Source organism: Haliotis rufescens, unplaced genomic scaffold (assembly GCF_023055435.1).
Source record: "Haliotis rufescens isolate VD_foot unplaced genomic scaffold, xgHalRufe1.0.p SCAF_26, whole genome shotgun sequence".
In the NCBI taxonomy this organism is placed as follows: Eukaryota; Metazoa; Mollusca; class Gastropoda; order Lepetellida; family Haliotidae; genus Haliotis; species Haliotis rufescens.
The window spans coordinates 8,510,792-8,526,414 of record NW_025963957.1 but is presented as its reverse complement, the minus strand read 5'-3'; the positions used below and the strand labels follow the sequence as shown (position 1 = coordinate 8,526,414).

Sequence of the window (15,623 nt, the reverse complement as noted above, 5' to 3'; positions counted from 1 at the left end):
TTACTTCACTCATAACATACTGCACACTCCCCGATGTTATTACTTCACTCATAACACACTGCACACTCCCCGATGTTATTACTTCACTCATAACACACTGCACACTCCCCGATGTTATTACTTCACTCATAACACACTGCACACTCCCCTATGTTATTACTTCATTCATAGCATACTGCACACTCCCCGATGTTATTACTTCACTCATAACATACTGCACACTCCCCGATGTTATTACTTCACTCATAACATACTGCACACTCCCCGATGTTATTACTTCACTCCTAACACACTGCACACTCCCCGATGTTATTACTTCATTCATAACATACTGCACACTCCCCGATGTTATTACTTCACTCCTAACACACTGCACACTCCCCGATGTTATTACTTCATTCATAACATACTGCACACTCCCCGATGTTATTACTTCATTCATGACATACTGCACTCTCCCCGATGTTATTACTTCACTCATAACATACTGCACACTCCCCGATGTTATTACTTCACTCATAACATGCTGCACACTCCCCGTTGTTATTACTTCACTCATAATATACTGCACACTCCCCGATGTTATTACTTCACTCATAGCATACTGCACACTCCCCGATGTTATTACTTCATTCATAACAAACTGCACACTCCCCGATGTTATTACTTCACTCATAACATACTGCACACTCCCCGATGTTATTACTTCACTCATAACATACTGCACACTCCCCGATGTTATTACTTCACTCATAACATACTGCACACTCCCCGATGTTATTACTTCACTCATAACACACTGCACACTCCCCGATGTTATTACTTCATTCATAACACACTGCACACTCCCCGATGTTATTACTTCATTCATAACATACTGCTCACTCCCCGATGTTATTACTTCACTCATAACATACTGCACACTCCCCGATGTTATTAATTAACTAATCAACTGATCGAACTATCATAGCATATACTACACTCTTTGTATTACAGTGCACTCTCATTTCGTTTATATGATATAATATATCCTCATGCCATTCCTCAACATACATTCATGATAATGACCGACAGACCACCATGCCTCTCATTCATGTGAAGTCAGCAGTAAATGTGTTCCTACATCTGGGCCTTCCTGAGCGTGGGACAGGCGAGGAGTCGCTGTATCTGGCACTGGTTGACGGCATAGTAGGACATCCACATCATGCCGCCCCCCACAGCCACGGACCAGAAGGAGTGCCGCGTCGTGGGGTTCACGCTGAAACTAAGGCAAACAGAGGCACATCTGGGTTACTTAAAATAACATTTCTCGTGCCAGATAAAAGCATCACCAGACTTATTGACATTTGCAGACAGTCCATGTTACAGCTAAACACAAAATAATATGTTGGACGTTTGCAGACAGTTCTTGCTGCAGCGGAAAACAATACATAATTTTGACGTTTATAGACAGTCCAAGTTACCGCTAAATACAAAATATTATATTGGACGTTTGCAGACAGTCCATGATGCAGCTAAATACAAAAGAACACATTTGACGATTGCAGACAGTTCTTGTTGCAGCTGACAATGCCATCCTTACTCATCGAAGTAGACCCGGCTGTGTTCACTGGCTATTTCCCACGCATTCTTGAGGCCGTCTGTGACAACAGTGCCTTGGATGAAGGCAGACAACAGCCCGACAAGGATGAGGACGGCCTGGAAGCTGTCTGCCCACAGAACAGCCTTCATCCCACCCTGGGGCAACAGAAACGTCGTAAACATTACACCAACACAAACACAAATTACACCAAGCACACAAAACACAAACACAAAATACTATACACAAAGACACACACAAACACGCACAAATACACACGCGCGTCATACACATATCATAAACATTCCACAACCCACACAATTCATAAGCATTAGACCTCACACCAACGCACGCCATAGGCATTACTCCCCTCACACAAACAGGAGCATTCATTTAGGAGCACTGCAACATACAAACACACGTCATTTAAATTACAACACACACAATAATCACTGCGCCACAGAAACACACTCAATGAACCTTGCACACAACAAACACAAACACATTTCCTGAACATTACACCATACACCGAAACAGGCGTCATAAGTATTATTCTACTCACACAAACACACATCATAAGTGTAACTCCACACACATAAACACATATCATAAGCGTTACTCCACACACACACGACAAAAGTATAACACCACACACACAAACAGACGTCATAAGTAATACTCTACATTAACAAACACACACACACACGCGTGCGTGTCATAATCGATATTTTACATACAAACACAAACACATGTAATCAGCGTTACTCTATACACCCAAACAAAGGTCATAAGCGTTACTTGATACACAGTATTATTCCACACACACACACACGTCACAAGTATTATTACACACACACACACGCACACACGCACGCACACACACGCACGCACACACACGCACGCACACACACACACACACACACACACACACACACACACACACACACACACACACACACACACACACACGCACATCCTATAAGTGTTACTCTCCATTGGCTAACACACGTCAAAAGCATTACTTCACACACACAAATACACAGAAGTATAACTCTACACATACAAACACACATCATAAGTATAACTGCACATACACCAACACACATCATGAGCATTACGCCACACACACAAACGCACGTCATAAGCATTACTCCACATGTGTGAGATATGATGGCTATACCAGTGACTTCTTCCAAGTCCAACAAAGTGTTGGCCAAGGCGGAGTTGATGTTTCTTATCTTTATTGATGTTTTGACAACTAGCCTAGAAACCAACAAAAGGGTTTTATCATTTGAAGTGAACTTGTATCTACAGTATTACTGGCAGATGATGCAACATCAGTAGATTGTACAACACAGGTCTCCAGTTGTCGCTTGACGTAATTCATCAATACGCCTGTCAATGGCGTTTATCATACAATGCGCAGAAAAGCTGTGTCAAATATACAGGCGGTCACAAAGTTGAAAAAGACGTTACATTGAAACTTCGCAGAACTGAACTGCCAGTAAAAGAGAGTACTTTGCACACAGGCTCTCTAAAGACCACATAGAAAGTGCGCTAAAAGCAAGACGTACCATTGCTTCTCTCAGAGATAGTGGGTTAAAAGCCGGGTTTCAAATCCACTGACCAGTGTTCAAATATGGCGGCGTGTTGTTCTCCCAAGCGCCCTCTATGCTTGGGAACTATGGGCAAACATCATCAAAATAACTCAAAATAACTAATGAATTAGAACTACTGGAACCCCACTTCGCCAGATCAATACAGAACTTTCCCAAAAGATCCCCAACTGATGTAACTACTCAAACTCTTGGTCTCTGGACAATGGAAGCAGTGATTGATAAGACTAAATCTCGGTAGACTCTGTAGAGGTAAAGCAGATTATTTTGTTAAAACCCTAGTTTACATTAAAATAGGACAGTACGTAACCAACCGTGTCTCAGACACATCTGTTGTCCATGATCTGCTAGGCATTGCTAAAAGAACAAGCTCTTCCATTTCATACAAACGTATCTCACTGAGGGCATTTCCCACCAAAGACAACATGGAAAGGAATCGTTAATAACACGGTAGCTCGACTTGAAAGACAGAAATGGATAGAAAAGGTGTCTACATGCCAAGAACTGAAACGTTTTCATATGATACATGAAAGACTAGCTCCACACAGATTGTGGAATATGTGTGACCTTTACAACATGAATAGCAGGCCAATATATGCCCTAGTTAAACTAGGTATTTTACCCATAACAACTGGTGTATGTATGATATGCGAAGAAGAATGTAACGATGTTGTACTGCACCAGTCTGTAAAGTGTGACAGTCTGGTGCAAGGAAGAAATAACCTCTGTTGAAACTGTTTGATTAACTGTACCTTAACCAATATCTTGAAATAGAAGATTGTGCAGACAACGAGGGGAGAGTTGTGACACGACGTGGTGGCATTACGGCTCTTCGAGAGACGTCATAAGATAAGCATTACTCTACGCACACACATAAACATACACTGCATACACTTTACATGGTGGTTGTAGGCTAGTGTTTCTGTAATCTTAGATGAGGAATTACAATTATTTAATGTGAACAATATAAATATTTGTTATTCCTAATGCATGATATTTACGACACGGAAGCACGCGAAGACTACATCTTTATTGTATATGTCATTCTTATATCAGTCCAAGTCATGGACTTTCATTACTTTCTTTCCTTGAAGTAACGTTCGTATCCCCACGTGAATACAGCACTTTGTGACCTGCCCCATGTATCAGGTAGTGCCAAAGCATTTGCAGACATGTTGTTTCACACAAGCACTGGAATTCCTTCTTTACAGTATTGTGCATGTTTTGCAATAGGTTCAACACTTTCACGATTTATCAGGTAGATATTTCCACGTTGTCCACGTTCAAAACAATTAATAAAAACGTGGATAGGGCGTAGGATCTTTAGCCTGCGCGGCCTGTACTGCAGACAATAGTACGTGTGTGTGTCGTCTGTGCCTCATTCGTCCCGTCCTCTAAGCGTTCTCAGTTGATCAACTCAATACAAGCGTGCCTCATACACCGCCCTCGCCACCTCGCCGGGCGTCTATCCCGTCCTTAACACGCTTTTGGTATTTCAGTTCCACGTACTAATAGTTTGCAAGTAGACCATCCCGGAATTTACACGACGTCATCACGAGCTATAAATATCTGACGAAAAACTGACGATCTCCATTCCGTACCTGGCCGTTCTAGGACGCACATCTAGGAAGTTTTTAACTCAAGTCATCATAGTAGTCAACATAGTAGGGATAATTTATGGATAACTTCTTCATTTACTGTAAAGGCGACGTTTCGGTATAAATCCTTATTCAGCCTTGCTGGACAACGGTATAAGGTTCTACACTGAAACGCCGCCTTTACAGTAAATAAAGAAGTTGTTATCCATAAATATATGTCTACATTGTCATTCGTCAACTTCTAAGTAATGCCTATCAAATAATTCATCAAGTCAAGCAGTTGAAGTTGCGACAAACTGCATAGGACCTGCTCAGGTCGTAGTCGGAACGTCTTAGTCATGCGAGAATCGTACTCGAGTTGCAATGTCGATGCTGGTCCGTGTATGAAGTTCTCACACCGACGCTGCAGACTGCCGGTACGTTCATCACACAAGGTGGTTGACATGACTGCCATGCGCCGACCTCGCTGCGTCCTCACCCTCGCAGAACCATGCCGATTGTGTTACTGTACCTGACGGCCTCTTCCTGACAGGGTACTCACCATCGATGTGAATAGAGTGTCTAATCATGGTAGGGTACTCACCATCGATGTGAACAAAGTGTCTAATCCTGGTAGGGTACTCACCATCGATGTGAACAGAGTGATTAATCTTGGTTTGGTTCTAACCATGGATGTGAACAGAGTGATTAATCTTTATTGGGTTCGAACCATGGATGTGAACAGAGTGACCAATCCTGGGAGGATACTCATCATCAATGGTAACGGAATGACCAGTCACGACAGAGTACTCACCATTGATTTGAACAGAGTGACCAATCCTGTGAGGATACTCATCATCAATGGTAACGGAATGACCAGTCACGACAGAGTACTCACCACTGATTTGAACAGAGTGACCAATCATGGTTTGGGGCTAACCATCAACACTTACAGGATGACCAGTGCTTGCAAGATACTCACCATTGACGTGTACAGAGTGACCAGACCGCCAACTGTCAGGATGGACACCCAAAGCTCCATGCCGGTCACTGCAATAAGAAGCGTTGTACTAATTAGACATTTGCAAAGTTGTCACATACAAATCACAAAGTTGACAAATATAGAAATACAATGTAGGTAGAAACGGTACACCATTTGCTCCGAAACACAATAGCACTTGACCCAATACACAATGCCAAGTAATAATATACCCAATAATACATGTTGCCAAACAGTGCACCATCTGGTCAGATACCAACATCACGTGATCAGATACAGTGCACCATCTGGTCAGATACCAACATCACGTGATCAGCAACAGAACTCCAACTGGTCAGATACCAACATCACGTGATCAGCAGCAGAACTCCAACTGGTCAGGTACCAATACCACGTGATCAGATACAGTATAACCCTTGGTCTGATACTAATACCACGTGATCAGATACAGTATAATATTTGTTATGATACTAATACCGCGTGATCAGATACAGAACTCCAACTGGTCAGGTACCAATACCACGTGATCAGATACAGTATAACATTTGGTCTGATACTAATACCACGTGATCAGATACAGTATATTATTATGCCTTACAGTGAGATTGAACTACTGACCCCACATGAGCCCGTATACCGTCAGTTAAAATCTAAGATGGATGATACTAACCAAATTGAGACCGTTTACCGTCAGTAACAGCCATTTTGAATTTTCGAACACCAACCTCACATATTTCACATTTCACAGAAATACAATGTAGTCAGAAACACTACACCATTTGCTCCGAAACACAATAGCACTTGATCCAATACACAATGCCAAGTAATAATATACCGATTATAACATGGTGTCAAACAGTGCACCATCTGGTCAGATACCAATACCACGTGATCAGATACAGTACACCCACTGGTCAGATACCAATACCACGTGATCAAATACAGTACGCCCACTGGGCAGATACCAATACCACGTGATCAGGGACAGTATGATATTTGGTCTGATACTAATACCATGTGGTCAGATAGAGAATACCACGTCGTCAGATCAGTATACCATCTACCATATACTAATACTAATACAGAAAGGCATGTTGTTAGGTACAAAAAAACTCTGTGTTAGATACGGAAAACCAAGTTGCGAGACTGAGAATACAATATGGTGGGACAATACCGTATTGTTAAATAAAGATTACTATGGTGTTAGATGCAGAATGTCATGTTATTAGGACGGGCGTAAAATATATTGTAACTTGGGCATTTGTGTTTACACAAACAATGTCAACAAGTGGCAGGTGTGACACTTGTCATAACCTCAGGTTCTCACGTGTCATAACAAGTTCCAGGCACAACAGTAAGTTAGATGTGATGGCTTCATTCACCTAAGGGTGTTCACAATCATTGATTCTCTCAAACATAAACAACGCGCTGTAATAAAGTTCCTACCAAGGAGGGATGCAAAGCAAACTGAATCCATGATCGCATGTCTAAGGTGATAGTTAAGGATGCTCCTGACTATTCCACAGTTTGCCGTTGGTCTCTACAGTATCAAAGGGGTAGGGAGTCCATAGACGATGACCCAAGCTCAGGCAGGCCTTCAGATGCCACCCAACCTGAAACCATTGATGCTATAGAAAAAGGAATTTTGTCTGACCGACGAGCGAAAGTATTTTTTTAACTTTCTAGGGAATTCCAAAAATCAGTTGGAACTGTTGAAACCGTTATTCATGAGCATCTTGGTATGTCTAAGGAATCTACAAGATGGGTACCTAGAAACCCCAGCGCTCAAGATCGATATCAGAGAACTGAAAGTTGTCGAGAACTCCTGGATCTCTTTACTGCTGATGAAGCCTGATTTCCTTCTTGTCTGGTGACAGGTGATGATCTCGTCCAGTGACAGGTGATGATCTCGTCTAGTGACAGGTGATTATCTCGTCTAGTGACAGGTGATGATCTCGTCTAGTGACAGGTGATGAAACATGGATCCACCACTGGGAACCGTAAACTAAATTGGAATCAATGCAATGGAAGCACCCCAATTCTCAGCCTCCAAGGAAGTTTCGCACTCAACCATCGGCTGGCAAGGTAATGGCTACCATATTTTGGGATGCAAGAGGCACATTACTGATTGATTACATGCCACCCAAAACTACAATCAATGGACAGTATTATGCTAATGTAATGAAAGAATACGAAAATCTATTCGCCAGAAACGCCGTGGGATGTTAATACGTGGTATTCTACTTTTGCATGACAACGCTCCGGTTCACAAGTCGAGAATTGCACAGGCCGCCATATGTGAATGTGGATTCGAACAGTTAAATCACCCACCTTACAGCCCAGACTTAGCCCCCAGTGAATATTTCCTGTTCCGACAAATGAAATCTGCCCTACGTGGAAGACGCTTCCAGGATGACGAGGACATAAAGGCTGCCACAGAGACGTGGTTAGAGGGCCAATTTGCGGATTTCTATAAAAGTGGTATTAAAAGCTAGGAATAAGTGCAATGAGGTGAATGGAGATTATAATGAAAAATAAAAGTGCAAAAGATATTCTGCGACTTGGTCCTATAGTGAACCTTATTGAACGCCCCTCGTAGATACAGAATACTTTGGTATGAGATACAGAATAGCATGTTGTTTCATACAGAATACTTTGGTGTTAGGTACGTAATACCACGTGGCAGATGCATAAGACCCTAAGGTATACACACAATAGCATCTGTTCAGATGTACAGTTCATGTGGTAGATATAAGAGGAAATATAATGTGTTAATTTTCTATTTTGTTTTGACTATGTTGCAAGGCGTGACAGCCTTTGAGCCCTCTTTCAGCGGGAGTAATGCTATGCAACAGATTGCCACACGTTACCTGATTTCAGGGCTAAAGACGGCGCGTAGAGCACAAATGAGAGGTAGACAATCTGAAATGGAGTAAAATCATGATTATTACGGTTACTCGTCGTCTGCGATATTTCATTGGTAGCAATGTAAAACAATTCACAATACATGTACCATGAATACCCTGTACCACAGTTTTATTGACAAGACATTTATATATATATATATATATATATATATATATATATATATATATATATATATATATATATATATATATATATATATATATATATATATATATGCTGTACCTGCTGAGATAAATAACGCAGTAATGAAAAAAACCAAACTGTTTGAAATAACCAGACGTAACATGGTCTGCAAAGCATTGTGATCCAAGTTCAACAATTGACAATACATTACTATACCCACTGTTTGAAATAACCAGTTGAGAGACGCTAGCATCGTGACAGCTCTCCCAAATCTCATCTCAAGGTACTGGAAACAAGATTTCAGACATGAAATGGAATGTCCATGATGTTTTATAACATCTAGGCAGGCCAAGGAATGAATTGTTACCGAATAACGTATAAAGAATACTACACTCATTCTCGTTAGATACCATTTTTACGAAACGAGTGGACTTCCTATGGTATCTGATCGAGCGAAAGCGTTTCGTAAAAATGGTATCTAACGAGAATTAGTATGGTATTTTATTTATTTCCCAAGTCAAAATATGCATTGAAGTGTAAAAATTTAAAAAACTTTCTTTCGTTGACAGATTAAACTGAAACCGGTTGCAAATCTGGTTGCGCATGAATATTGATATATGCCCAAATATGGGCATTATTGACATTTCTATGCATACGCATTAACAACATGTTCCTGCTGTTGTGTGTGTTCTGTTATTGTTCGCATTTGGGATGTTCTGGGCCACAAAATTAGAAGTCAGGCACACTTCCACGGAGTTTTTAAATGATTTGTATCGGAACTGTTCACTTTGAGTGATCTGGTCGTGCAGTCGTGTATGTTTATTCATGAACAAACACCTCACGAAACAATGCCACAAAATACGCTTCGAAGGGGGCACAACCAGAGCATCCAACGTAAGTCAAGATATATACCGTACAGCATTGAAAACGCACCACCATGAAAATGGATGTATTTTTATCCGGGCTTAAATATATAAGTGAATGAGTAATAGACGACGTTCTGGACGAAGAATGAAGAAGAACAGCTGGTCAAAACACATTCCTAAATTTTTGTGTGAGCGAAATCGCCAAAACGCAATAAATTGCGTGCACATCATGGAAAACGTGTTTTGTTTCACGGGAAGCATGCAGAATAGGGCTATAAAAGACAGACTTTTAAAAGCCACATCACTTGTTGCTGCAGACGTAAAGGGTACTGACACAAGAAATGCCAAGATTAACAGCAGAGGAACGTGAACGTGCCTTGGGCATGCTTCAAGGTGGTACGTCAAGGGAGTGTCATGGTGTGGGGCGGCATCAGTCATAACCATCGAACAGAGCTCCATGTTTGTCATGGAAGAGTTAATGCCCTTTACTACTGTAAAAACATATTGGCAAATCACGTCATCCCATTCTTTCATCAGCACCAGGATATGCACACCTTCCAGCAAGATAATGCAAGAGCGCACTCAGCACGCGTTTCAACACAGTACCTATCAAACAATAATGTGCCTCTGCTTCCATGGCCAGCCATGTCACCCGATCTATCGCCAATTGAACATCTATGGGATTACCTGGGTCAACGCCTCTCACGTCGTCCGCAAGTATAGAACCTGAGAGAACTTGAAGATACACTACGTCAAGAGTGGAATGCCCCGGAACACTATTCGCAGACTTATTCGATCAATGAGAAGACGTTGCATGGCCTGTGTTGCCGTCAATGGCGGACATACCTGATATTGACTTTTCATTTTAACCCTATGTGTCTTCCTTACACTGATGACGTAATTGTAATTACTGTGTGGTATTCCTGTTTCCTTTGTCGTCTTTCTTAATAATCCGTCTATGTCTGTGCTAATTCAAAATCGGCCATTGCTCAAGTTGTTTTTGTAATATTTCAAGATTTATTGCTGGTGCGTTTTCAATGCTGTTCAGTATATATCCAGATAGTTAAAACTGACTTCATTTCACCACGCTTATCCTTTTATGTTAAATTAAATTGAAAGTCGAGAAAGTGGTTGGGTGCGTCACGCTCATAGGGACCCTCGATCGATGGGTAGTAGAACATGGACTCGATTATATGATGTCTGTACTAGCTCTGTGCATAACTAATACAGGATGCAAAGCGAAGTTGATGCGTGTGACTATCTTGTTTGGTTTAGTAAAGTGCGTGTAAATGTCTCTCACTTTCATGAGATTGCTTCAGTTCTGCATTGTAGTTGCAAATAGAATGACGATAAGTCGAGGGCATACTTGCACGACACACATGTGACGTACGGAGTTAGTATCTTACCACCTGTATCTTCACCACGTGGGTAATAAATAACTTTACGTATCTTACAATTAGACAGCCGATTATTCGTGAAAAACATTCTCGTATAACATATCAGAATGACTACTTCACTGATCTTACCTCATACACACTAGTAATGCCCATATTGTAGAACACTGGGTTAAAGAGATAAGCTGCTCCCGCCACTGCCAGAATCATGCCTAGAGCCAGCCACCAGAACATCGTGTTGTAGTTGTAGATCTCGGCGGGCATCCCTAGCAAGGTCAAGGCCGAAAGGAACGTCACAATCAAGGACAAGGACACCGGGAGTATGCCCATACTTCTTCCGGCAACCAGGAAGTCAGATGGGTCTTGTCTATGTCTGCTCTGAATAGCATAATATATTCCAATAAAGAGCGCGACAGAGAGTGTAGAGCCAAACACAACAAAGTCCACCACTCCCAGTGTCTTCGTCACTCCAGTCTGGATGCTGTAGGACGTCTCCATGTTTGATGGCTCACAAAGACTTGCTTTCAATGCCTTCTTTTGATGCCTCCCATAGACACACAAACTAAAACTTCAAAACCTTCTTGCGATGCCTCCTCTAGACTGTATCAACAAGTGAGACCTTAACGCCAACTGTTGATAGCTCCCCTCGACTTTACACACCACGAACTATTCAAGGCCCTCAGGTGATAGCTTCGGTAGATATAACACACAATCAATGCTTCACGTCCCTCCTTTCAGGGATCCCTTGGATCACATGTTTCCCGATTCTGAAATGATAAAGGAAAATGTGGCGTTTTCAAACATAAGGCCGAACGCAGCATACAATGAAGGATGGTTATCGCTACAGAATATACTGGACAGACCAGTCATTCATACTGTGAGCAGCGGAGTACGATGACACGCAATCAACCAGCCACTGACCACTCGATCCAATAAAAAATTGAAAAAGATTGTTTGCCACAGCAGCATGTTTGGTGGGTATCTAATCTAACACCACAGGGCATGTTGATATCTCCATCCTCATCCCAAAACTAACAAGCCCTGGGTGGTAAAGGTGTGTTAGGTCTGCCACTTCATCATGTTTTCAGCGTCTAGAGCTGCCACTTTGTCCACGGTGTGTTTGCACTACTTAATCATGCCTTCCGCATCTTCAGGCTGCTATTACACACGTTTTCCTCTGTTTAGCCTGCCACTTAGTCATGTTTCCGTGTGTTTATCCGGCTAACTTAGTCATGTTTCCGTGTGTTTAGCCTGCCACTTAGTCATGTTTTCGTCTGTTTATCCTGCCACTTAGTCATGTTTCCGTGTGTTTATCCTGCCACTTAGTCATGTTTCCGTGTGTTTAGCCTGCCACTTAGTCATGTTTCCGTGTGTTTATCCTGCCACTTAGACATGTTTCCGCGTGTGTTTATCCTGCCACTTAGGCATGTTTCCGTGTGTTTATCCTGCCACATAGACATGTTTCCGCGTGTGTTTATCCTGCCACTTAGTCATGTTTTTCGTGTGTTTATCCTGCCACTTAATCATATTTCCGTGTGTTTATCCTGCCACTTAGTCATATTTCCGTGTGTTTATCCTGCCACTAAGTCATGTTTCCGTGTGTTTATCCTGCCACATAGACATGTTTCCGCGTGTGTTTAGCCTGCCACTTAGTCATGTTTCCGTGTGTTTAGCCTGCCACTTAGTCATGTTTCCGTGTGTTTATTCTGCCACTTAATCATGTTTCCGTGTGTTTATCCTGCCACTTAGTCATGTTTCCGTGTGTTTATCCTGCCACATAGACATGTTTCCGCGTGTGTTTAGCCTGCCACTTAGTCATGTTTCCGTGTGTTTATCCTGCCACTTAGTCATGTTTCCGTGTGTTTATCCTGCCACTTAGTCATGTTTTCGTCTGTTTATCCTGCCACTTAGTCATGTTTCCGTGTGTTTATCCTGCCACTTAGTCATGTTTCCGTGTGTTTATCCTGCCACTTAGTCATGTTTCCGTATGTTTATTCTGCCACTTAATCATATTTCCGTGTGTTTATCCTGCCACTTAGTCATATTTCCGTGTGTTTATCCTGCCACTTAGTCATGTTTCCGTGTGTTTATCCTGCCACATAGACATGTTTCCGCGTGTGTTTAGCCTGCCACTTAGTCATGTTTTCGTCTGTTTATCCTGCCACTTAGTCATGTTTCCGTGTGTTTATTCTGCCACTTAATCATGTTTCCGCGTGTGTTTAGCCTGCTACTTAGTCATGTTTCCGCGTCTGATTATCCTGCCACTTAGACATGTTTCCGTGTGTTTATCCTACCACTTAGTCATGTTTCCGTGTGTTTATCCTGCCACTTAGTCATGTTTCCGTGTGTTTATCCTGCCACTTCTTTCCGTGTGTTTAGCCTGCCACTTAGTCATGTTTCCGTGTGTTTAGCCTGGCACTTAGTCATGTTTCCGTGTGTTTATCCTGCCACTTGTTTCCGTGTGTTTATCCTGCCACTTAGTCATGTTTCCGTGTGTTTAGCCTGCCACTTAGTCATGTTTCCGTGTGTTTATCCTGCCACTTAGTCATGTTTCCGCGTGTGTTTAGCCTGCTACTTAGTCATGTTTCCGCGTCTGATTATCCTGCCACTTAGACATGTTTCCGTGTGTTTATCCTACCACTTAGTCATGTTTCCGTGTGTTTATCCTGCCACTTAGTCATGTTTCCGTGTGTTTATCCTGCCACTTAGACATGTTTCCGCGTGTGTTTATCCTACCACTTAGTCATGTTTCCGTGTGTTTATCCTGCCACTTAGTCATGTTTCCGTGTGTTTAGCCTGCTACTTCGTCATGTTTCCGTGTGTTTAGCCTGCTACTTCGGCATGTTTCCGTGTGTTTAGCCTGCTATTTCGGCATGTTTCCGTGTGTTTAGCCTGCCACTTAGTCATGTTTCCGTGTGTTTAGCCTGCTACTTAGGCATGTGTACCGTGTGTTTAGCCTGCTACTTCGGCATGTTTCCGTGTGTTTAGCCTTCTACTTCGGCATGTTTCCGTGTGTTTATCCTGCCACTTAGTCATGTTTCCGTGTGTTTAACCTGCTACTTAGACATGTTTCCGTGTGTTTAGCCTGCTACTTCGGCATGTTTCCGTGTGTTTAACCTGCCACTTAATCTTGTTTACGTGTGTTTATCCTGCCACTTAGTCATGTTTCTATGTGTTTATCCTGCCACTTAGTCATGTTTTCGCGTGTGTTTAGCCTGCCACTTAGACATGTTTCCGTGTGTTTAACCTGACACTTAGTCATGTTTCCGTGTGTGTTTATCCTGCCACTTAGTCATGTTTCCGTGTGTTATCCTGCCACTTAGACATGTTTCCGCGTGTTTAGCCTGCCACTTAGTCATGTTTCCGCGTGTCTTTAGCCTGCCACTTAGTCATGTTTTTTGGTGTAACAAATGTTATATTTCGGACAACATATTCTTTGTAAAGTAGGGATTCGAGTACTTTTTCGAGTTGAATCCCATCCGGGATTTGAGGTGGTGAGTTGAGGTGAAATTGGGTTTAACGTCGCGTCCAAGATTATTTCACTTATGCAGCAACGCGCATGCACATGTGTATGTGTGGCTGCTTGTACTAGTCCGCACTGATGCCGATTTATAGAGCTACCACACTGAGATGCCGTGCCCGAGCCACGCTCTAACACTAGACAACGGACGCGGGATTTGAACCCACACTCACAGAGTAAGGTACCTAATCGCAAGCACACACAGCCACTCTTATACAAAATGACAACTGGTAGTCTCTAGATCACGTACTTTGTGTACCCCCGACCAATGTAAATTGGCCCGGCTCCCGTAGCCAAAAACTATGAACACACTATGCCATTCAGAAAGTGGTTAAATGTAACAAATGTTATATTTGGGATAACACAAAGTACGTGATCTATCAGGTGCCACCATGGTATGGAAGGTGTATGGGGTACATGGAAGGTGGATGGCATATATTACTAATGTGATGTGTACCACAGTATGTAAAAACATATTATGTATGGTTGGCATTTTTTGGAAGCTAGTAAGTAACAGTATGGACAACAGCTGATAGATATAGGTAGAATGAAGAAGTTGTAAAAAACTATCATGTCTCTAATTATCTTGTACCAAAGAAGGCCACTAGAGGTTCTCAATGTACAAAACGTCTTTTCGTTGGCGGTTCAGTGAGATGCTAAAAAATCAGTGGGTGATGACTTCAAAGTACAAAACAGTTTAAGTGTATTACCTTCCAGCTTGCCGCCGCCGCTAAAGAGACCCGCTGTAAGACCGTCAGTGGTCGCCACCCCTGGGGCGCGTGTATATATACCAAGGGTCAACCACGCCGCCCATTGGTTCGCGATGACAGGCAGTAGGCAATCAACATGAAACAGTTTCGTCATCAGCGTCGTATTGCGGCTAGTTACAATGGAGATGGACATGTTATGTTATGGCCTGGTTGGCATGTAGGGCAACTGGAGGGCCTCTGAAAGTCATATGTCGCCACATGTGCATCTGTTGTTCTCCGTATTGCTATCGGGTGGGTACTTAATGGCAGT

The 15,623-nt window shown here is 42.3% G+C and overlaps 1 protein-coding gene across 1 annotated transcript in view; it reads right to left on the bottom strand.

Moving 5' to 3' along the window:
- LOC124137444 (sodium-dependent multivitamin transporter-like) overlaps positions 1-15,406 on the bottom strand; it is a 28,672-nt gene extending 13,266 nt beyond the window's left edge. Inside the window, exons 1-7 of the mRNA XM_046503724.2 lie at positions 15,314-15,406; positions 11,216-11,850; positions 9,044-9,109; positions 8,643-8,694; positions 5,755-5,822; positions 1,583-1,737; positions 1,124-1,264 (exon numbers count right to left, since the gene is read on the bottom strand). Coding sequence (XP_046359680.1) covers positions 1,124-1,264; positions 1,583-1,737; positions 5,755-5,822; positions 8,643-8,694; positions 9,044-9,109; positions 11,216-11,581 — 848 coding nt within the window. The 5' untranslated portion in view covers positions 11,582-11,850; positions 15,314-15,406. The remainder of the gene's footprint in view (positions 1-1,123; positions 1,265-1,582; positions 1,738-5,754; positions 5,823-8,642; positions 8,695-9,043; positions 9,110-11,215; positions 11,851-15,313) is intronic.
- Between the last annotated feature and the right edge of the window lie 217 nt (positions 15,407-15,623).